The 24,451-nt window shown below is 48.2% G+C and overlaps 1 protein-coding gene across 1 annotated transcript in view; it reads right to left on the reverse strand.

Moving 5' to 3' along the window:
* The window catches only part of LOC119956060 (glutamine--fructose-6-phosphate aminotransferase [isomerizing] 1-like), a 77,731-nt gene extending 53,393 nt beyond the window's left edge, over positions 1-24,338 (reverse strand). Inside the window, exons 1-2 of the mRNA XM_038782876.1 lie at positions 24,187-24,338; positions 10,054-10,161 (exon numbers count right to left, since the gene is read on the reverse strand). Of these exons, the coding sequence (XP_038638804.1) occupies positions 10,054-10,161; positions 24,187-24,193 (115 nt within the window). The 5' untranslated portion in view covers positions 24,194-24,338. The remainder of the gene's footprint in view (positions 1-10,053; positions 10,162-24,186) is intronic.
* Between the last annotated feature and the right edge of the window lie 113 nt (positions 24,339-24,451).

Here is a 24,451-nt window from a genome sequence, read left to right on the forward strand (position 1 = left end):
GACAGCCTCTGGTGCTAACTCAGCACAGGTCAGGGTTCAAACTGGGGCCTCTGCAGACCCGGTGATTCATCTTTACTTTGGACAAGATCCATGACGGTAGCTATGCAAAATGAGCAGAGTCATTTAAAAAGAAAAAGTTTTTTTTAAACGAATGCGACAGCTTTCCTGACCTCTGGATATCCCAAAGCAAAGAGTCAATAAGATACTTTGGGAGTGTCATCACCGCCACAGATAATCTACACAAAGAAAGGCCCCCCCGAAGAACATTTAAGTAAATAAATCTGTTTCAGTGAAGTTGGTCAAGAGATAACTATTGGACACTGGAGGAGGTCCTCTGTTTCTTCAAATAGGGCCACGGGATCCCGTGTGCCCATTGAGGTGCACAGACCTGGTTTAACGTCACATCTGAAAGAATAGCGCCACCGACAGTGCAGCACACCCTCGGCACTGCACCAAAATGGCCGCCTGGATTCAATGCTCAAGTCTCTGGAGTGGGACTGAGACAAGGCTGGCGCTGTTAAAGTTCAAAACACATTTCATCTGAGGGTTTGGAAGGGATTGAAACATATTTTGAAAAAGCAAACAAACGTCCTTTGACAAGGAGATGCTTGGCCGAATTTTGCCAATGCTCAGGAGCAAACCAGGTGAAATGCCACACAGTAGGACTTGTCTTGAATCCTGCTCCAGCCCTAATGCGAGTCACAGTAAATTCAGTAGAGACCAGCAATGCCTCAAAGATCCATGAAGCTCCCTCAGTAGTTTTTAACATGGGGCCATTGACAGTACGGTTGCCAACTCTGATTAAATATATTCCTAGAGATCTCATCCATCAGACATAGGAGCAGAATTAGGCCACTCGGCCCATCGAGTCTGCTCCGCCGTTCAATCATGGCTGATATTTTCTCATCCCCATTCTCCTGCCTTATCCCCATAACCCCTGATCCCCTTATTAATCAAGAACCTATCTAATAATAATATTAATAATCGCTTATTGTCACGCGTAGGCTTCAATGAAGTTACTGTGAAACGCCCCTAGTCGCCACATTCCGGCTCCTGTTCGGGGAGGCTGGTACGGGAATTGAACCCGTGCTGCTGGCTTTGTTCTGTATTACCAGCGATTTAGCCTACTGTGCTAAACCAGCCCCTATCTATCTCTGTCTTAAAGACACTCAGTGAATTGGCCTCCACAGCCTTCTGCGGCAAAGAGTTCCACAGATTAACGACCCTCTAGCTGAAGAAATTCCTCATCTCACTTTTAAAATATCGCCCCTTTAGTCTGAGATAGTGTCCTCTGGTTTGTTTTTCCTACAAGTGGAAACATCCTCTCCACGTCCACCCCATCCAGGCCTCGCAGTATCCTGCAAGTTTCAATAAGATCCAACCTCATCCTTCTAAACTCCAACGGGTACAGGCCCAGAGTCCTCATACGACAAGTTCTTCATTCCAGCGATCATTCTTGTGAACCTCCTTTGGACCCTTTCCAAGGACAGCACATGACTTTCTCCCCACTCTCCAGCCATTAGTCGGCCAACACATCCATCCTTGTGACACGGGGCCTTCCTACACCAATCAGAAAGCAATAAGACTCACTACCCAATTGGATGGTGCTTGACTGTCACCCCAAATAGACCTGTTTTTTTAAAAAACCCTCATTTTCAACATTTTGGCTCGAAGAAAACAACAAAATAAAAAATACAATCTTAATGTGCCGATGATTTTTCTCCAGGGTCGCACAGAGCAGTGTGCTGGAGATTGATCTTCTATTCCTGGGGACTCCGGCCAATCCTGGAGGGTCGGCAAACCCTAGCCGACAGAGGCTTTAAACCACGCTAGCATTTTTGCTGCGGCTACCAGACCAGATGAGAAAGGAAAAGGTAAACTCTGAGATTAGCATCAAACCATCTCGGGTGATGTAACGTGTTTGAGAGATTGGGGTGAATCTCACAGTCGAACTCAGTGTTTCCAACCGCACTGATATAGGTTTGGTAATTGTACTATTGACCTCCACTATGACACCTGGGACTGAATAAAAATCTATATCCTTTAAAAGAGGATGAAATACCAATGACACACCCTTTGCTGTGTCTGTTGTCGGTGTGGGTGATATATTACACCCAGCCACCCCTCCCCCGAAAGACCATGACTTGTGTGTGCTCAAATTTCATTTACTCTACACAGCCAAGTGACTCATTTTCACGCTTGCTTCCCAACCCCAGGAGCGTGGGCTAAGTTGGCTCTCTGATGTTGGTCAATGCCAGCACTGTTCTGTGTTCACCTCATAGCAGACATACTTCCTGCTGGCTAAGACATTCAAAAATCTGCTCTCCTTCTGACAGCCATTGCAATCAATAGCCCAGTGCGCATAAAGAAAGACACACCTGCATGTGTACACGTGCATGCACAGACACGCATGTACACGCGCGCTAACACGTGCATGCGCACACGTGCGCGTACACGTGCATGCGCACACACACGTACACGTGCATGCACACACACACATGTACTCGTGCATGCACACACACACACGTACACATGCATGCACACACACACACACGTATACGTGCATGCACACACGCACGTACACATGCATGCACACACGCACATACATGCACCCACACGCACATACACGTGCATGCACCCACACGCACGTACACGTGCATGCACCCACACGCACACCAACCCCAGGGGCTGGATTTTCCATCAGCGGCTCCTCCGTTTCACCGGCAGCGCATTCACGCCCGCGGATTACCCGCCGATATGGGCGTACCCACATTGGGAAACCCCGGGCGGGTGTCTCCACCGGCGGGATTCTCCGTTTTGCCGTTGTCCGGGGGTTTCCCAACAGCATGGGGTTGCCCCACAATGGGAAACCCCATTGACTGGCCGGCGTAACGGAGAATCCCGCCGGCGTGGTGAGGCAGAAATGTGGCGCGGCGGGGCGGAGAATCCAGCCCCATATTGGCCGGCTGCCGGGATACAGAATCCCGCTGACGGCGGGGGGGAGGCAGGGCACACCGCACCAGCAAATGGGTGTGGCGGGATGGAGAACCCCGATTGGGGCCGCTGGTGGTCAAGGTTTTTAATGAGGCAAGGGACAGAGAGGTGCTGCCCCAGACCATCTCGCAGGTTACCATCGCCTTGATCTTAAAACGGGACCAGAACCCGGAGTTGTGTGGGTCTTATAGACCAATCTTCCTTCTTAACGTGGATGCTAAACTGCTGGCAAAGCTTTTGGCCACTAGGATTGAGGTTGTGTGCCAAGTGTTATTCGGGAGGACCAAACAGGGTTTGTTAAAGGTAGGAAACCAGGGGGCGAATATAAGACGATTACTCAATGTGATCATGATGCCCCCAGAGGGAAAGGAGGTGGAGGCAGTGGTGGCAATGGACGCGGAGAAGGCGTTTGACCGGGTCGAGTGGGGGGTGGGGGGGGCACGCCGCACCAGGAAACGGGTGTGGCGAGACGGAGTACCCCACCCCTTGAGTCTCAATCTCAGTGTGATAATGGCATTGGAAACATCCAAGAGGACGTGGGGGGTGAGTCCAGTTATATTGTGAAGGAGATCTGAGCGCATTGGAACTCACAGTGTGTGTAATTAAGAATATTGTATATTCTGCTGATTATAAACAACAACGCAATTGCCACTTCTCAATCATTTAGGAAAAAGAATGAAGGTACAGGAGGGCAATTAATTGAAAGCTTTAATTTACGTAATGGTGCAGATTTTGTGGTCAGTGGTGATGGTACAGTGCTCTGACCTAAAAGGCACCCTGCCCACAAAGATTCGGCAGGCTCCAGCACCCAGATTTCCCCATTTCCAATTTGGTTCTATCTATAGAGGATCGGTGTCATCCAGCTGCAGGGCTGACAGCAGTCACCCTGACCAATCAGACTCGTCGAATTCTCACAGACAGAAAAGCAGGGAAACCAAGTCACATCTGAACCATTGCACAAAAACCCAAATAAAAGATACAGACATGCAAATGGATGGGCTATAGGAGAAGAATAAACATCAGAACTTTAAAAGAAACCCCTTCTATTTGGCTCAACTTCAGCAAATTTTAAATGCTCCTCTGAAGGAATGTGACTCCACACTTGTGAAAGTAATATTTTCAGTGCTGGAGGGGTTTATACAGCATTTATTATGCTTTACCATTCCACTAAAAATCTCAGCTGCTCCTGACTGAATAAGACGTCATATTGTTAATGGTTTTTACGAGTGTACTTAGTAAATTGGGGCTGGTTTAGCTCACTGAGCTAAATCGCTGGCTTTTAAAGCAGACCAAGCAGGCCAGCAGCATGGTTCGATTCCCGTACCAGCCTCCCCGGACAGGCGCCGGAATGTGGCGACTAGGGGCTTTTCACAGTACCTTCATTGAAGCCTACTCGTGACAGTAAGCGACTTTCAATTGTTTAATTTCACATCAAATCAGTAGTTTCTCACGATTCTCTATCTGTAAAGACTACAACATTGCAATCTGCGAAGGAGCAGGGTCTCAATGACAGCAGCTCCTGGATTTCCACACTTAACTGCACATGTGCCGACCCAGGCGCGCTGTCAATTTTACATATGAACGGTGGCAGGTATGGACAAATTTCACCGGCGTTACAACTGGAATTTCCGGGCCACCATCTTTCACCACATCAGAGCTTAACCAAATCACCTCGCATCCAATGAACGGCGTTTGATTTTTCAAGTGTCGCTACCATGAAACCAGTGGGTAAAACGTGGGCAGGCCGAGGCGATGTTGTAGCAAATGCATGTTCCAAAAAAACAATTACACGGTCAACTCCAGGCAGTCCAGAAGAGGTCTGTCAAATTCAAACATTATTCCGGTTCAACCTGTGAGTGGCACCAGCCCCCAGGACGTGCCCTTTTATGGGAGCGTACATTTCAAGTTAATAGGTGCGCAAATCTACCCAGAATAAACCCATTCCACTGGTCGCGTTGCCCCCTCCCCATCTCCACAACGTGTTTCTCGGCGACAGGAGACGGTCCCGCCATGGGCAGGAGGTCGGATCTTCGGTCCCACCGCTGTCCACGGGATTTTCCGGTGAATCTATCCCATGCTGCTGGGAAACCGGAGGCGAGGGTGCGCCATCGGCGGACCAGAAGATCCGGCTCGGACGAACAGCCGGAAGATCTTGCCCCGCTGTCTGTCCTCGGTCTGTCTTCTGAGCACACTAGCACAGTTGCTTCACAGCACGAGCGTCCCAGGTTCGATTCCGGCTTGGATCACTGTCTCTGCGGAGTCTGCACCTTCACCCCGTGTGTGCGTGGGTTTCCTCCGGGTGCTCCAGACGTTCAGGTTGGGTGGATTGGCCATGATAAATTGCCCTCAGTGTCCAAAAAGGTTAGGTGGGGTTACTGGGATGGGGTGGAGGCTTGAGCTTAAGTGGGGTGCTATTTCCAAGGGCTGGTGCAGACTCGATGCGCCGAATGTCCTCCTTTTGCACTGTAAATTCTATGATTCTCTCAGGTAGACATGCAAGCTCCCCTGGCATTCCTTTGAAGAAGAGCAGGGCAGTTCTCCCCAGGGGTCCTGGTCAAAACTCATCTCCCGGCTAACATCACAAAGACAGATAGCTCAGCCATTGCCAAATTGCTGTCCATGGGATCGTGCTGTGTCCAAATTTTCTGCTGCGTTACCCACAGCGGTGTCTCCACTAAAGTGCTTTGAGACACTCTGAACGCCTGAAAGACAGGGTGAAAATGCTAGTATTTCTCCTCATGGTGTAGGTGCTGGAGATTGGGTGGGAAGTGAAGAGATGGGGACTTTTCAGGTTAAATATCGAAATTGCGCTGTCTCCAAATTTGCTGGCAACAATGGAAACTCTCTGACAAGACTGATGGGAGGGAAAAATATGGAGCAGCGGATACAGAGCTTAAATTTGCAAGCGGAGTTTCTTTCAGTTTGGTAACAATGTCTAATTGCCGGTAAGGAGCGGTATGGATGTTGCCTGGTATGGAGGGCATTAGCTATGAGGAGAGGTTGAATAAAGTCGGTTTGATCTCACTGGAACGACGGAGGTTGAGGGGCGACCTGATAAGAGGTCTACAAAATTATGAGGGGCATAGACAGAGTGGATAGTCAGAGGCTTTTTCCCAGGGTAGAGGGGTCAATTACTAGGGGGCATAGGTTTAAGGTGCGAGGGGCAAGGTTTAGAGTAGATGTAGAATCTAGAAGAATCTTGGAATTTAGAAGGATGAGGGGGGATCTTATAGAAACATATAAAATTATGAAGGGAATAGATGCGGGCAGGTTGTTTCCACTGGCGGGTGTAAGCAGAACTAGGGGGCATAGCCTCAAAATAAGGGGAAGTAGATTTAGGACTGAGCTTTGGAGGAACCTCTTCACCCAAAGGGTTGTGAATCTATGGAATTCCTTGCCCAGTGAAGCAGTTGAGGCTCCTTCATTAAATGTTTTTAATGTAAAGATAGATAGTTTTTTGAAGAATAAAGGGATTAAGGGTTATGGTGTTCGGGCCGGAAAGTGGAGCTGAGTCCACAAAAGATCAGCCATGATCTCATTGAATGGTGGAGCAGGCTCGAGGGGCCAGATGGCCTACTCCTGCTCCTAGTTCTTATGTACGAGGCAAGTTTTTTTTTTTACACAGAGGGTAGTGGGTGCCTGGAACTCGCTGCCGGAGGAGGTGGTGAAAGCAGGGACGATAGTGACGTTTAAGGGGCATCTTGACAAATACATGAATAGGATGGGAATAAAGGGATACGGACCCAGGAAGTGTAGAAGATTTTAGTTTAGACAGGCAGCGTGGTCAGCACAGGCTTGGAGGGCCGAAGGGCCTGTTCCTGTGCTGTACTTTTCTTTGTTCTTTGTTGCTCTTTATTAAGGTTCTGGTAATCAAATCACAAACAAATTTGTGGAGGAGATAGATCGGTCATTAATTAGTAGCCGGGTGAAGGGTTACGGGGAGCAGGCAGGGAGAGTGATGATGAGATCAGCCATGGTCGTATTGAACGGCGGAGCAGGTTCGAGCCACTGAATTGCTGACTCCTGCTTCTAGTTTCAGACCTTGTCAGAGATAAATCACCTCAAAATTGTGGCAGAAATAGAAAGGAGGAATCTAACACGCGCTAGACATTCAGTGAGTCAACTGCACTCCAAAGGGTGCTAATCATGGTTTATATCATGACTCCACAAGGGGACAGGGCAAGCAAGCAGGTCCCAAGAACTATCTCAGCCACTATCAGGATTGAAGCTGCACCATTGAGTGTTATTCTGCACCATACTGTAGCTACCTAGTCACCTGATTCAACTGACCTACTGGTCATTAGGAGAAAGTTGACGTTGCAGCAATATATCTGTTAACACTTCCTTCCTGTGCTGGGCTGATGGTGCTGCCCTCTTTTCAAATCAAGTATTTGTACTTGGCCATGCAGAATCGCAGAATTGTTTACGGTGCAGAAGGAGGCCATTTGGCCCATCGTGTCTGCACCGAGTCTCCAAACGAGCATCGTGATGTAGTGCCACTCCCCTGCCTTTTCCCCGAACCCCTGCCCATTGTTTCTACTCAAATAATCATCTAACGCCCTCCAGAATGTCTCAATTGAACCTGCCTCCACCACACTTGCTGGCACACGTCTTTTGCAAATCACTTTAAATCCTTGCCATCTCATTCTTGATCCTTTTACAAGGGAGAACAGTTTCTCCATATACATTCTATCGAACCACCTCTTGATTTTAAACATCTCTATCAAATCGCTTCCTACCCTTCTTCTCTCCAAGGAAAACAGTGCCAACATCTTCAATCTATCCTCACAGTATTTCTGTGAACCTCTTCTGCACTCTCATCTTTTCCGTACTGTGGTGTCCAGGACTGTACACAATATTCCAGCTGAGGTCTAACTAGTGTCTTGCGCAAGTTCCGCATAACCTCCTCGCTCTTGTCCTCTATGCCCCTATTAATAAAGTCCAGGATAGCATATACTTTATTAATAGCTCTCTCCACCTGTTCTACCACCTTCAATGACCGACGCACATACACATCCAGGTCTCTCTGCTCCTGCTCCCCTTTAAGAATGTTACCCCTCTCTCCATGTTTTTTCCCGGCCAAAACGAATCACCTCACACTTCTCCGCATTCAACTTCATTTGCCACCTATCTGCCCACTATGACAACCTGCTTCTCTCCCTCCTGGAATTAAAGAAGTTTGTCAAGCGTTTTCACATAAATGCAATGACCCTTTACGACATGTAGTCGATGCGAGTGCCTTAGCTCGGAAACCTTCCTTGGCAGAACACTTACAGCCAGGTGCATAACAGACAACAGCTCTACAAAGGCCGAGCGACAATAGTCAGTGCTTCCTCTGTACAGATTGAGTATCATTTATCCAAAGCCCTCAGGGCTGATTGCCTTTCTGATTTCAGATCATTTCGGTTTTTGGATACATAGGCCTTGGCCTACCTATATAACAGGCCGAAGCCTCGGCTAGCTATAGTCTAAAGTAAATAAAATGGCTCAAAAGAAAAGATGCAAGGATCTTAAGTACAGGGTACCTCTAGTGAGTCCACACCTGTGGTGCCATCTGTGTTTCTGCTAAGGCTGGGGTGTCCAGTGTCAATGTACTCTGGAGGGAGGCTTTTGGGCTCAAGGTAGGGTGTGGACAACGAGGCGTTGTGTTGGTTCGAGTCAGGGACTTCCCGCGGCGCTATAGACCAGGTACGGCCGGTTCAGCTCATGTCAGGCTCGACGCTTCCCACACTAAAGGTCGATGAGCTTTTTTAAAAAGTGCAAATGCATTCGGATTTATGGATAAAGAATTCTCAACCTGCAGTAGCGTCATTGGTCCCAAGTTGAGCTGAGCTCAAGTCCCCCACCACAGATTTGAAGACCAAACTCGCAGCTGCGGTGCTGAGCAATGACGCACTGATGCGCTATGGTGAGATCCTGCTGTGCTCAAATAGGCAGCTGCATTTCGGTACAGGGCGACTTCACCATTAAACCTTCTGAGATAACCCAAGAGTATGAAAGGTGCTATATGAATGCAAGTGTGTACTTTTATGGGGAGATGGTGGTTTTGTCACTGGACCAGTAATCGTGAGGACCAGGCTAAAGTTCTGGGGACATGATTTCAAATCCCACCCTGGCATCTGGTGGATTTCAAATTCCATTTTTGAAAAACCACCTCAAATTGAAAGCCAGTCTCAGTAATGGAGACCCGGGAAATCCATAATCGATTGTTGTAAAAACCCATCTGGTTCCCTGATGCCCCTTTAAAAAAGGTAATCTGCCACCTTGACCAGAATCTGGCCAACATGTGTCATATAGGGCGGCACGGTGGTTAGCACTGCTGCCCCAGAGCGCCGGGGAGATGGGTTCGATTGCGGCCCCGGGTGGCTGCGTGGAGTTTGCACGTTCTCCCTGTGTCACCGCCGGGTGCGCTGGTTCCCTCCCACAGTCTGAAAGGTGCGCAGGTTAGGTTATAGGGCCGGGTGTGTGTGTGTGTGGGGGTGGGGGGGGGGGGGGGGGGGGGGGGGGGGGGGGAGGGGGGGGGGGGGGCGGTGGGCCTGGGTAGGGCACTCTTTTGGAGGGTCGGTGCAGACTCGATGGGCCAAATGGCCTCCTCCTACACTGTAGGGATTCGGTGATTCTATGTGACTCCAGACCCACGGATAACTCTAGCTGCCCCTCTGCAAGCCTACGCCACTGGGCTGTGGTGGTATGGATATGAGCACTGCCATTGGTGCAGAGCACTGGCTTCCCATTGGCTCTGGCTGGTCATGTGCCTCTCGTCCGATTGGTTGGGACTAGTCATGTGACTGCTCTCCAATTGGTCGAGGCAAGTGGGCCCCGCCTCCGAGGCAGGGTATAAGTACCCAGAGTTCCCGGCAGTCGACCATTCTCTGTAGTCGACCACCGGGCTAACAACTAGCTGATTAAAGCCACAGTTTGGATCCTAAATGTGTCTTGAGTCGAATTGATGGTACATCAAGAGCAATTACAGATAGGCCGCAAATGCTGGTCTCGTCGGTGAAGCCCGTGTGGCAAAAAAGGAGCGAAAAATATTAGTTGAGATGAAAACCAACTTACCCGCGGAATCATACCCTCGATATTCAAGTCTCTGCAGCCCCTTGAACAAGGTTTCGATAATTTCTCTTCTCGTCCGGGGAACATGGTAGTTGAGGTAGGCAAAAATTCCTTGAAAATAGAAAGGAAGAAAGTGGTGTTAGTTTTAGGAATAACTTGGTTCAAAAATCCTAATCGCGACATCTGATATAATAGCCTTGTCCCACAGAGTGAACACCGCCTGCAAGGCAAAATCACCTCATGTAACACAGCATTGATTAACTTTATTGATACGTCTTAAGATGGCGCCAGAGCGTGGCGACTCTCTGCGAGCTCAACCTCATAAATCCTCTTCCGACATCTCTTAACGTAACCGGACTAACCTTTTAAAACTTAATCCTAAAATTAAAACGATCTCTAACCATGCTCTTTTATTTACATTGTGTATATATCATAAGTCCTATATTTTCCATGTATGGAATGATCTGTCTGGACTGTACGCAGAACAATACTTTTCACTGTGCTTCAGTACATGTGACAATAAATCTAAATAAATAAATATAAATCTAATACCGCTATTGTTATGAAGAATATTGGGCGCAATTCTCCGACCCCCACGCCGTGTTTCACCACAGGCCGCTCGGAGAATCGCCGCTCGCCGCTCGTAGCAGGCGAGCGGCGATTCTCCGGCCCGGATGGGCCGAGTGGCCTGCCCAATCCGATGGATTCACGCCGGCGCCAACCACACCTGGTCGCTGCCGGCATGAACAGCGTGGAAACGCTGCGTGTGCGGCCTTTGGGGGGGGGGGGGGGGGAATAGAGCACAGGATCGAGGATCGAGCTCACGCTTTCAAGCGGCGCCAAGGCCCGGCGCGCGTAATTGACGCGGCGCCGCTCCTCGCTCCTAGCCCCCTGGGGGTGGGAGAATAGGGGACGAGGAGCGGCCTCTTGACGCCGGAGTGAAACACTCTGGTTTTCACTCCGGTGTCAGCACTTAGTCTCCCGATGGGAGAATTTCGGCCAGTATCTATTGCTGTTTAAAAAAATATATATTTTATGACAAACATATATCAAAACAGGGTTACAGGGAATAAACACGCCGGGAAACACACTTCCCAACAATCAAACGTACAGTCTGTACAGATTTTTCGCTTTTTTCACCCCCTCCCACGACGGACAGCCCCTCAAACAGGGTCACAAACATCCCCCACCCTTTCTCATACTCCCCCCCGCTGAGCCCCTTAACTTTATCTTTTCTAATCGCAGGAAGTCGCACAGGTCACCCAAACAAACCGCCACCCCCGGTGGCGATGCCAATCACCGCTCCAACACAATCCGCCGCCGTGCAATCAGAGCGGCGAAGTGCCAAGGCATCGGCCTTCCTCCTCTCCGTGAGCTCCGGCTTCTCTGAAGATAGGTATCTGTTGTAAACAGCGCGGGTTCAATTCCCGTCCCGGCTGAGGTTATCCATGAAGGCCCCACTTTCTCAACCTCGCCCGAGTTGTGGTGACCCTCAGGTTAAATCACCACCAGTCAGCTCTCCCCCTCAAAAGGGGAAAGCAGCCGATGGCCATCTGGGACTATGTCCACTTTACAGAACCCATCGTTTTGTTCGCAAGCAACCTGTTGGAGTGCAGCTTCCATTTTGTGTGTGTGTGTGTGTATATAAAATGCAAGGCAAATTTTCCAACTGGGCTCAAGTGGCATTAGAGAGTTATGCAGCTCAAAACAAATTACTGCAGAAACAACAGCACCCCATACTCACTCTGCCCGCTACAGTGAGGCGCCTGTCTAGAGTGTTGACCCCAATGAACCCTACAATCCATTAAATACCCACTGATCATTTGTGTGTTACTTCAGACAACCCCCGTAAATGTGTGAGGAATAGACGGGCCCAACTGGTCCTCGTCTCATTGCTGTTTGTGGGATCAGTGATGAATGTAGGAATTTCAGACATATTGTGTTATATGTAACGCCTGGGATAGTGTGCGTGTGCCTGCTGCAGTGGTGTTCTTAAAAATCCTGGCTTGCAAAACAGCTAGGCTTTTTGGGAGCCAGAAGTGCAATTAAAGCATCATAAAAGTTTGGACGAATGGACTTTTGTTTATATAAAGAGGGTACCCTGGGAAGTAGTTAATTAGAGACATTGTGTCCAGTTTAGCAAGGTGATGTGGTTAATGGGACGAGCCGGGGGTTGAAGCAGTCAGGTTCAGTTTTAGTCTGTGGCTGGGAGTTGAGCGGAGAAGGTTTTCTGAAGAAATACAGCCAGAGTTTCTGCATGGTTCTGACAGGGCTCAGGCTTATCTTTTCAAACAGCCTTAAAAGACACATCTGTACAGCAAGTATTCCTGAGTGGTAACTGTATTTATGTTTGAGTGGGAATAAAGATAGCAGTTAAGGGTTATTGTGTCACTGTATTAATTAGTATTGTTTAAGGTGTAATTGTAAGCTATTTTCTAGTGAGATGTTAAAGATATTTTAATAATCTGTTCGTAATAAAGTTTGCTTTGACATACCATAATCCCTCTTTTGTGTCAATTCATTCCTGGATAGAGGTATCCTTTCGTCTTTCAAATTAAATAACATATTGGAGTTTCTGTCCCGTATCTTAGCCGCTGTTGGGATCTGGTCCGAGATCATAAATGGGCCGAATGGCCTCCTTCTGCACTGTACTGATTCTATAATAGATCTTGCAGTGCAAAACATCTGCATCATCAGGGGCTGGTTTAGCACACTGGGCTAAATCGCTGGCTTTTAAAGCAGACCAAGACAGGCCAGCAGCACGGTTCGATTCCCGTACCAGCCTCCCCGGACAGGCGCCGGAATGTGGCGACTAGGGGCTTTTCACAGTAACTTCATTGAATCCTACTCGTGACAATAAGCGATTTTCATTTTCATCCAACCATATCAGCCATTCCCAAGAAATAGGAACAGGCCACGCAACCCAGAGTACAGAAGAGGGTGGAACATGTGACCCCAATGTAACTCAAATTGTTACAAACATATGTTAACGGCAAGAAAAGGTTAGCTGGTCTATTAAGCCTCCCCCACATTCACAGCGACTGGAAACTCATGGCTAAGTACAACCTAGCTCCCAAACCTCCCTCAGCCTAACCCAGCCATGTATTCTCCAGGGAGAAACAAAAATAGATTTAAATCCAGGGTCAAAACTACCCCAAGAAATTCATTCCCACAATAGAGAGATTTTTGGTGCGTCAGGGAATCAAGGAATCTAACTCGCCTCCCGAATCCCCCAAAGCATCAGAATCACACTCCCAACGTGTGCATTGTTTTGGTGAGTGGGGAGGAAATTTGGAGCTGAAGGCCAAGATCAGTCATGATCGTACTGAACGGCAGAGGGGGGGTCGACGGGCTGTATGGCCTACTCCTATCTCTTATGCTGTGCCCCATCAGGCAACCAAAGCCAGTCAAGAAGATCAGATGGGCTAACATTTACCTTTCAAACTTGCTACAGTTAAGGAACGCCTACAGTGATGTCCCGCGACTCAGATGACTGACCTCCAACAACCACCTTCCTTTGGGCCACGTATGGCTCCAACCAGTGGAGAGTCCCCCCCCCCCCCCCCCCCCCCCTCCCCGATTCCCATTGACTCCAGTTTAGCTCGGGCTCCTTGATGCCTCACTCGGTCAAATGCTGTCAACGTCAGTCACTCTCACATCACCTCGGGAGATCGGCTCTTTTGTCCATGTTTGAAAAAAGGCTGTAATGAAATCAGGAGCTGGTGAAGCCCAAACTGAGTGTCAGTAAGCAGGTTATTCAATGAGTAAGGGCCACTTGACAACACTGTCAACAACACTGTCCACACTTTGCTGATGATCATAGACTGATGGGGTGGCAATTGTCTAGGTTGGATTTTTCCTTTTTTATTGGACAGGACACACCTGGGTAATTGTCCACATTGTCAGGGCCCATAGCCTCTGCAGTATCCAGTGCCTTCAGCCGTGTCTTGATATAGGGGCTGGTTTAGCTCACTTGGCTAAATCGCTGGCTTTTAAAGCAGACCAAGCAGGCCAGCAGTACGGTTCGATTCCCGTACCAGCCGCGCCGGAATGTGGTGACTAGGGGCTTTTCACAGTAACTTCATTGAAGCCTACTCGTGACAATAAGAGATTTTCATTTCATTTCATTTTCATATCACGAGGAATGAATCAAATTGGCTAAAGACTGGACATATCTGTGATGCTGGGAACCTCTGGAGGAGACCGAGATGATCACCCACTCGACATTTCTGAGGAAGGTTATGGTGAATGCTTCAGCTGCGTCTTTTGCGCTGATGCGCTGGGGGTATTTGTGGAGCCTCCTCCTCCAGAAAGTTGTTTAATTGTCCACTGCCATTCAAAACTGGATGGGGCAGGACTTCAGAGCTCAGATCTGATCTGTCAATTGTGGGATCGGTTAGCTCTGACTATCACACGCTACTTCCACTGTCTGGAATGCAAATAGTCGGGGCGGCATGGTAGCGCAGTGGTTAGCTCTGCTGCCTCACAGCGCCAAGGTCTCAGGTTCGATCCTGGCCCCGGGTCGCTGCCCGTGTGGAGTTTGCACATTCTCCCCTCATTTTTGGAGATGCCTAGTGCTCCTCCCGGCATACCCTTCTGAACTCTTCATTGAACTATCTTGAACCCCTGGCTTGGTGGTAATGGTACAGTGGGGGATATGCTGGACCACGAGGTTACAGATTGTGGTAGAGTTCAATTCTGCTGCTAATAGCCCACAGCGAGACACGGATGCCCAGTCTTGAGTTCCTAGATCTGTTCCGAGTCAATCCCATGTAACATTGGGGGTAGTGCCACACAACACGATGGAGGGTATCCTCAATGGGAAGGTGGAAATTAGTCTCCACAAAGACTATGCAGTGGTCACTCTTACTGATACTATCATGGACAGATACATCTGCGGCAGGCAGGCTGGTGAGGATGAGGTCAAGTATGTCTTTCCCTCTTGTTGGTTCCCTCACCACCTGCCGCAGGCCCAGTCTGGCAGCGAAGTCCTCTGGGTCGCAGCCAGCTCATTCAGTAGTGGTGCTATCAATGTCCATTCCCAAGTGTGGCTTGAAGCCCTTCACCCAGAGTGTTCTCTTGCCATCCTTAGTTTCACTTCCATAAGACATAGGAGCAGAACTAGGCCACTCGGCCCATCGAGTCTGCTCTGCCATTCAATCATTTTCTCATCCCCATTCTCCTGCCTTCTCCCCATAACCCCTGATCCCCTTACTAATCAAGAACCTATCTATCTCTGTCTTAAAGACACTCAGTGATTTGGCCTCCACAGCCTTCTGCGGCAAAGAGTTCCACAGATTCACCACCCTCTGGCTGAAGAAATTCCTCCTCATCTCAGTTTTAAAAGATCGTCCCTTTAGTCTGAGATGGTGTCCTCTGGTTCTAGTTTTGGTGTTTAACATGGGTCACAAAGTGAGTAGGACGCTCGTAAAGTGCCGAATTATAAGCCTTTCCCTTGTAGTGTCTCATGCTATTTCTTTTATTTTTTTTAAATTTAGAGTACCCAATTCATTTTTTCCCAATTAAGGGGCAATTTAGTGTGGCCAATCCGCCTAGCCTGCACATCTTTTTTGGGTTGTGGGGGCTATTTCTTTTATTTTAGCAAGTACTTATAATTGTTGCTTTGTGGGCAGCACGGTGGCGCAGTGGTTAGCATTGCTGCCTCACGGCGCTGAGGACCCGGGTTCGAATCTCGGCCCTGGGTCACTGTCCGTGTGGAGTTTGCACATTCTCCCCGTGTCTGCGTGGGTTTCACCCCCACAACTCAAAGATGTGCAGGTTATGTGGATTGGCCACGCTGAATTGCCCCTTAATTGGAAAAAAATAATTGGTTATTGCTAAAAAAAAATTTTTTAAAAAAATAATAATAATTGTTGCTTTGTGAGAGGGAGGTTTGAATTCTCACTGTTTCTGCAGATATTTCTCACTGATATCCAAAAAAAAACACCACACAAAACCAGTGTTTCAGGTTAGAACTCTCACACATAATATCAGCGAGGTTTTGAAATACAAGGGAGGGTGGGTACAGTAGATAGTAATCGGCAGGCAGTTTCCTTGACCGTGTTTGGCCTGATGCCATGAGAATTCATGGGGTCGGGGGTCAATGCTGAGGTCTCCCAGGGCAACCCCCTCCTGACTGCATACCACCGTGCGGCCATCTTAGGTGAGTCTGCCCTGCCGCTGGGACAGGAAATAACCAGGGATTATAATGTCTGGGACGTCATCCATCTGTCAGAAATCATACTTAATTCCTGATCACTTTTATTAATTGAATTTAAATTCCGCCAGCTGCCATGGTGGGATGGGAATCGGTCTTCCGGGGCCCAGGCCTCTGGATTGCTAATCCAGTAATATTATCCGATTTTGGTGCAAAATCAAATAACTAAAGTAAACTAAATGAAACAAATTGAGAGAAAAATTAAAAGGGGCAGCTCCTTAAAGGGATACACCCCACAACAAAAACAAATCACAAATAAAAATTGAAACATCAAACCAAAACGGGGAGCAGACCCAGTCGCACCCATGCAGGAGCCAATCACGGATTCTTCCAACTCACGAGGCCTGGATCGAGTGGACATGGAGAGGATGCTTCCACTTGGAGCATAAAACATACAGTGCGGAAGGAGGCCATTCAGCCCATCGAGTCTGCACTGACCCAGTAAGAAGCTTGATATGGCTCCCGGCGGTGCCAATGGGCATGGAAGGCCTTGGCAGTGCCGCTGGACACTGCATGCTCCCTCTGCAGGGGCACCCAGCCACGGATGTACCGGTGGACATGATGGGCTGAATGGTCACTTTCCGCACTGTAAAGTTCCAATTTCTATGACTGAAGACCTTCAAAACCAGCAGCAGTGTGAAGGAAGGATGAGGTTTTACATTCCAGCGAATAATGCTACAGAATTACAAAAATGATACCACCCCACAAGCAAAGGGGAAAAAAACATCTCAACCTGAATACAGAGGGGCACCGGAAAACAACATTATAACCAGCTCAATACCTCATTAAGCCCCACCAGAGACCAAAGGAGAAACAGGTTCAGGCTATGAAAACGTGGTGAAATGGTGCACAAGCCTCCCACTCCGCGTCTGCTCACAATTACCACCAGAGTTCAGGTTACGTTTTCCACGCCATGTTCGGGCGGGCACCAATATACATCGCTCTCAGCTCCAGCAGTATCAAAGGCTCCAATGAGACTCCACAGCCACCTCTCCTCGGGGAGCAGACCCATCCACACCCATGCAGGAACCCATGCAGGAACCAATCAGGGATTCTTCCAATTCACGAGGCCTGGACAGAGTGGACATGGAGAAGATGCTTCCACTTGGTGTGGAAGGAGGCCATTCAGCCCATCGAGTCTCCACTGACCCACTTAAACCCTCACTTCCACCCTATCCCCGTTACATTTGTAGGAAAAACTCAAAGCACAGGACACAGCCTCAGACTAAAGGGATGACCCATTAAAACTGAGATGAGGAGGAATTTCTTCAGCCAGAGGGTGGTGAATCTGTGGAACTCTTTGCCGCAGAAGGCTGTGGAGGCCAAATCACTGAGTGTCTTTAAGACAGAGACAGATAGGTTCTTGATCAATAAGAGGATCAGGGGTTATGGGGCGAAGGGGGAAGAGAAAAACATCAGCCATGATTGAATGGCGGAACAGACTTGCTGGGCCGAGTGGCCTAATACTGCTCCTATGTCTTATGGTCTTTGTACCCACCTTTACAAAAAAAAAGACAAGGAAAATACACAAAAGTCCAAGTTCGAAGGGGAGTTACACATATACCACACAACGCAACTTAACCCCAATCTCAGACACAGCACAGAACCAACACCATTCCTTACATTTGTGCAATGAGGACTTGCAACATGTTCGGATTATGATCAACCACCCCCCCCCCCCCCCCAAAGAGGAAGAGCTGGAATTACCAGGAGTAAACCACAGGATCACAAAGGATCAGGACCCAACCATGGTTCCATATTTCCCTGGCGCACACTGAACACCCACAAAAGAAGAAGAGAATAGGCTGCTCTTTCAACAAGAATAAGTGTCCCACCCTCCAGGGTGGCAACAGGATATCATCTAAAAGTACTGCCCTTTGTTCACCCCCAGTTCCTGTGCACCAAAGAAGCAAAGTCCAGCCTCTCAGGATGTCCCTAATAAGTGCCTTCGAGAAGGGACATCCAAAGCTCCAGTGTGTAACAAGATACCAGGCACAGCACCGGACCTGGCCTGGACCAGCACGTCCCGACATATAGGAATCAATCCTCCAGGACTTCTAGCACACTCCAAAACCTACACCCCAGCCAAACCTGCGCCTCATCAACCACAATCAGGATGCGACACAACTCCCACTTATACGAAAAAGGGTAAGTACCCCAGTCCCAGCGAAGGAGACCCTATCAGCAAAGGTAGGAAGAATCGTCAAGACGCCCAACAATTGGACGCCCTGGGAAGGAGGGCCGATTCCCTCCTCCCCGGTACAACTAGGGGAGCATCCCCTAAACCACCGGACCAGGATTAGAAACAGTACTCGGCTCACCCGGATGAAGAGAAGTAAAAAAAAACCAAACTGACCCAAAAACAACAACCACAATCCCATCACAGAAAGAATTTCAATAACAGTCCATCTCTCCAACAGTCCAACCACAAATTTACCAACCTCACCTGAATCAAATCTCATTCTAAGAAAGGAGAAAAAGAGACCCAAAGGAAAAACTACAACTTCAAGCATGGTTAGGAAGGAACCCAGTCCTCTCCAGGATGCATGATCTGCCCAGGCCATCGAAAGAGAAAGGCATGGATTCTTCAATTCACAATAACAGAAGAAAACCCCCAAATAAAGACATGAGAGGGTTCGCCCTAACTGGGGGGGGGAGGGGGGGGGGGGTTATCTTCATTCTCAGTGAGGACTGAACTAACCCTACCATCCAACTCCACCCCAATCCTCCCCCCTTCACCCCGCCCTGGCTCCACTCATCTTCATTATAAACGGGATAAGGAGTGACAAATAAAAGCGCCCCCTCCCATAACCATAAGGGTTAAAACACAAAGACAAAAGGGGTAAAACTCTGCACAGACCACATGATCAACTCAATATGGTTTTTGCTAGAACAGAATAACAGGCGGCTCTCGCCCTCGTGCTCACACCTCGCGTGGCCTGGCAGGAGAAAAGGCAACAATAAATAATCAGCAACTTAATCACAAGGGAGGAATGGCCAGGGTTATAGAGGAATTAAGACTATAAGACATAGGAGCAGAATTAGGCCACTCGGCCCATCGAGTCTGCTCCACTATTCAATCATGGCTTATATGTTTCTCATCCCCATTCTCCTGCCTTCTCTCCATAACCCCTGATCCCCTTATTGATCAGGAACCTATCTATCTCGGTCTTAAAGACACTCAGTGATTTGGACTCCACAGCCTTCTGCGGCAAAGAGTTCCACAGATTCACCACCCTCTGGCTGAAGAAATTCCTGATCTCATCTCTGTTGCAGGATAATAACGGCACCTGTGATCCTCGAGATTCCGAGGTTAAGGCAGGATCAGCAACACTCCTCGGGATCTCGCAAGGGTTCCATCCAATGAAATACCATCAGGTCTACCATGGCGTCACTCGGATGCCCAGGCGACCACGCAGCCGTGGCTCTGGCTGGTGTGGGGGAGGGGGAAATTACTCGACCCCCTTGGCCAGCTCCAACCCGTCACGATGAGCGCCAAAAATAGGATAATATAGGACCAGTGGTTGGGGGAGCCCAATTGACCCCTGGACTTGGGAAGACCGGATACGCTGTGCTCCATCAAACCTAATGCACCCAGCCTCCAAATCAAGACTACCAAAGCACTGAAGCCAATTTTCAAACTCAAAATCGGGAACTCGCCTCCCACTGCTTGCCAGGGGCCTGGTTCACAGGCACACCTTGCCCGGCCCCTACCCCCTGAACCCATCAGGATAAGACGTCACACCTTGCAGCAGGATCGACAACCCGAAGGCGGGCAAGGACCGTTCCTTAGCAAGGAACGTACTCTTTTGAATCCAAGACCTCTTTCATGCGCCTCCACCGTTCTCTTAAGGATACCTCTCAAATCTTTAAAGTGAGCTCTAACGACCTGCACCGCGCTGAGATACCCCTCCAGAACCACACTCTCAATGGCAGCCATCATCCGGATTCACACAGCACCGTTGAATCGAAAGCCCACTCACCAGTAACTACACCACTGCAAGCTGGGCCCCAGCCCAGCCCATGCCCCGATCAAAACAAGGGTTTTTGCGATTAATTATTTTTTGCAAAACACTAATCAGGGTCCTCCAGGGACATAGCGCAAAACATGTATGCCAAGGAAAGACAAATATGAAATGTGTACCAGGATAAAATAAAAGAATAACAAAATGAGCTGAGCCAGAACTTGGGTAAACATAGCCACTCTCGCGTTCACATCATGTGACCCCATCTATTAAATTTTTCTTATTTTTAAAATAAATTTAGAGTACCCAATTACTTTTTCCAATTAAGGGGCAACTTAAGAGTGGCCAATCTACCGATCCTGCACATCTTTGAGTTGTGGGGGTGAAACCCAGGCAGACACGGGGAGAATGTGCAAACTCCACATGGACAGTGACCCAGGGCCAGGATTCGAACCCGGGTCCTCAACGCCATAGGCAGCAATGCTAACCACTGTGCCACCGTGCTGCCCTACCATTAAATATTTCTAATGGCCCCTTCTCCATCCCACTGATCATAATGATCATGTACTCCCGAATTTTCTGAGACGATCTGTAATGTACGTTTTTAAATTCTCGGTCATGCTTCTGGCCACCTCTCCATCACTGTAGGGGCCTCACTACCTGTCCAAGAAACCTGCCCTCCACTAATTTGGGCCTTATTTTAATCACTCCAACCACATTTTCAGCAAAGGCCTTTAATCTTTGAAATTTTCTCCTTAAACCTCCGTGTGTCTCTTTCCTCCTTTTAAGACACTCGTTAAAACCTACTTCTTTTCTGAAGCTTTTGGCCTTCTGCCCTGATGTGGCTCAATATTAATCTTTGGTTTTGTAACACTCCAGTGAAGTGTGTGTGATGTGTTACCATGTTAAAGACGCTATACAAATGCAGGTTGTTGTTGCTACTGCATAGCTGCAGCCTAATACATGTTAACAGCAAAAATCTCTAACTACAGGTAGCTAGTGACACGTTGTAGCACTGAATTTAGAATAGGTTGATACTTTTGTTAGGCAAGGTTACCAATGGATTGGAGTTTAAGAGAGTAAATGGAGTTGAGGCACTGAGGTAACAAGCCAAGTGGATAAGGGGCACCCAGTAGATGTAGCATATCTGGACATCCAGAAGGCATTTGATAAGGTGCCGCACAAAAGGTTAATGCACAAGGTAAGATCACATGGCATTGAGGTAATTTATTCACTCGGATAGAAGACTGGCTAACTGACAGAAGGCAGAGAGTCGGGATAAGTGGGTCATTTTCTGGTTGGCAAGACGTGACTAGTAGGGTGCCACAGGGTTCGGTCCTCGAGCCCCTATTTACAATGTATATTACTGACTTGGATGTAGGGATAGAAGGTACGATAGCACTAATATATAGGTGGGATCTAAGTTGCAATGAGGCAATAAGAAATTTACAAATGGATACAGATAGGTTAGGTGAATGAGCCAAAATTTGGCAGCTGGAGTTTAATGTAGATAAGTGTGAAGTTATCCATTTTGGTTGGAAAAATGGAATTGCAACTTATTATCTAAATGGCGAGAAACGTCCGAGTGCTTCGGTGCAGAGGGATCTGGGTGTCCTTGTGCATGAATTGCAGAAAACCAGTATCTAGGTCCAGCAGGTAATGAGGACGGCAAATGAAATTTAGGCCTTTATGGCAAAATGGAATAGAGTATAAAAGTAGGGCAGTGTTGCTGTAACTGTACAAGGCATTGGCAAGACTGTACCTGGAGTACCGTGTGCAGTTTTGGTCCCTTAGGATGTAGTTGCATTAGAGGCAGTTCAGAGGAGATTCACTGGAGTGATTCTACAGATGTTTGTCTTATGAAATGAAAATGAAATGAGTAGGCTTCAATTAAGTTACTGTAAAAAGCCCCTAGTCGCCACATTCCGGCGCCTGTTCGGGCAGGCTGGTTCGGGAATTGAACCGTGCTGCTGGCCTGCCTTGGTCTGCTTTAAAAGCCAACTGCTTAGCCCAGTGTGCTGAACCAGCCGCTAAGCCTCTTTCAATCTGAAGAGAGATTGAATAGTTCAGGAAAGTGGAGTTGAGTCCGAGAGGGGATCAGCCATGGTCGTATTGAGTGGTGCAGCGGACTCGAGGGGCTGAATGGTCTACTCCTGCTCCTAGATCTTAAATGACAATCTTGTTAATCACAGCATATTTTCCATCTTTAAATATGAAAATTAAAGTTTCACATTATCCATTATTCAAGTATATTCAAGGCACAATGCATTTAAGAATCTGCAACCCTGGAAACATTTCCATCTTTAATATTTTGTATATCGATGCCAAAAGAATGCATTCAAAGAAACAGAAAATGCTGAGCACGCCTCAGTGAGGATATTTTTAAAACACTCAATTAAACAGCAGAAATAGTTCCTGAATATCTGGCCATTATTTGGTGAGCCTCCGAACAAGAACAACTGGAAGACCCTTGTATGTGAGCCTCCGTAACTTGGGGACAGGGTCATTTTACGAATGGCCTTGTGTTTAGGCGCAGGGAAGGGTGCATGATCAGAAAAGGCGGAATTTTGGGCAGCACGGTAGCACAGTGGTTAGCACAGTTGTTTCACAGCTCCAGGGTCCCGGGTTCGATTCCCGGCTTGGGTCACTGTCTGTGCGGAATTCTCCCCTTGTCTTCGTGGGTTTCCTCCGGGTGCTCCGCTTTCCTCCCACAGTCCAAAGATGTGCAGGTTAGGTGGATTGGCCATGGTAAAATTGCCCTTAGTGTCCAAAAAGGTTGGGTGGGGTTTCTGGGTTATGGGGATAGGGTGGAGGTGTGGGCTTAACTGGGGTGCCCTTGCCAAGAGCCGGTGCAGACTCAATGGGCCGAATGGCCTCCGTCTGCACTGTAAATTCTATGATTCAATTCGCCCCAAATCCTATCTTTCAGCTTGCATATTTCCTTTATACCCTGGATACATGGCAAGAGTTATGGCACAGGAGGCCATTCCGTCAACTGTGTCTGTGCTGGCCCTAAGAGTTACCCAGCCTGTCCCACCTACGATCCTTAGTCCGTACCCTGCAAACTACTGCACCTCAAGTGTGTATCTGCGTGCTCGTTCAAAAAGAAAAATAAGGGGTTCTGCCTTCATTACCCTCTTTCAGGCAATGAGTTCCAAACCTCTGCGGGGAAAAAAAACCATCCAAATTCCTACTGTTTTGTTTAAATCTTGAAATTAGGCAGAAGTATATCCTTCCTATCCACTCTACCCCCCGCCCATAATTATTGTCTCCCTCAATTAAATCTCCCCGTCAGCCTTCTAACAATCTAACCTCACCCTTGATTCCGGATATTGATTTCAGGGCCCCCACGTATCATTTTTTCCCTCTCTGCTCAATTTCCTGACCCAAACTTTTGCAACATTGGCTTGCATGGAAAAGAAGCTGAGATCTATCCAGATCTTTCGTTACCCCACCCACCCCCACACACACGTAGGGATAATCTGGAGCATTCGGTGAGAAGCTCCCAAAAGTTGAACAAGGAAAAAAAAAGACACAGAAAGAAACTGTATTTTGCGTAGCTGCGATTTCCTATCGCTCCCCCAGCCCCTTATGGTTCACATCATTCTGCACCGCCTCAAAATTAAAATAAGTTTAACAAATACACTACCATTTACGGAATTCAAAGCAGGCCAAAGGAAGGGAGGGGGGAGGGGGAGAGAGAGATGATCAGGATTTAATTAAAAGCAACTTCTATCTGCATTCACTCTTCAAGATGTGTCGAAAGCAACATTGTAATCGCCGCCCCAGACTGTAGCAGTTTGATTATTAAAGTGCAAATGCCCTTGAAAGGGGGCAGGCTGTGCCTCCCTTCCCTTCCCCACCCAGGGGTTAGCTGCTCCTCCAGGCAGAGGAAGCCCAGGCTCCTGTCCCAGGGAGCTGCAGGCTATTTCCCCCGCCCCAGCTGATACTCACCGCACATTCTTTTTTCGAACGTTCAAACACCTTTTGCCACCGGTGTTGCTGCGCGACGTCTTGTAACAATTTATCACAACATTCTGTCCGTGCGGAAGAGGCTCGCATCAGAGCTCCACCTCCTCAGGCGCACACAGATGGCGTGTATCGAATTTGCCAAGCTGGCTTTACTCTCTGTCTCTGGTTCCAAGCCTTTCCCATCATCAACTTGTGGTTGCTTGACTCTTATTCTCACAGGCTTTGCCCTGGAAGCCTCCAGGAATTT

Source organism: Scyliorhinus canicula, chromosome 22 (genome assembly GCF_902713615.1).
Source record: "Scyliorhinus canicula chromosome 22, sScyCan1.1, whole genome shotgun sequence".
Classification (NCBI taxonomy): Eukaryota; Metazoa; Chordata; class Chondrichthyes; order Carcharhiniformes; family Scyliorhinidae; genus Scyliorhinus; species Scyliorhinus canicula.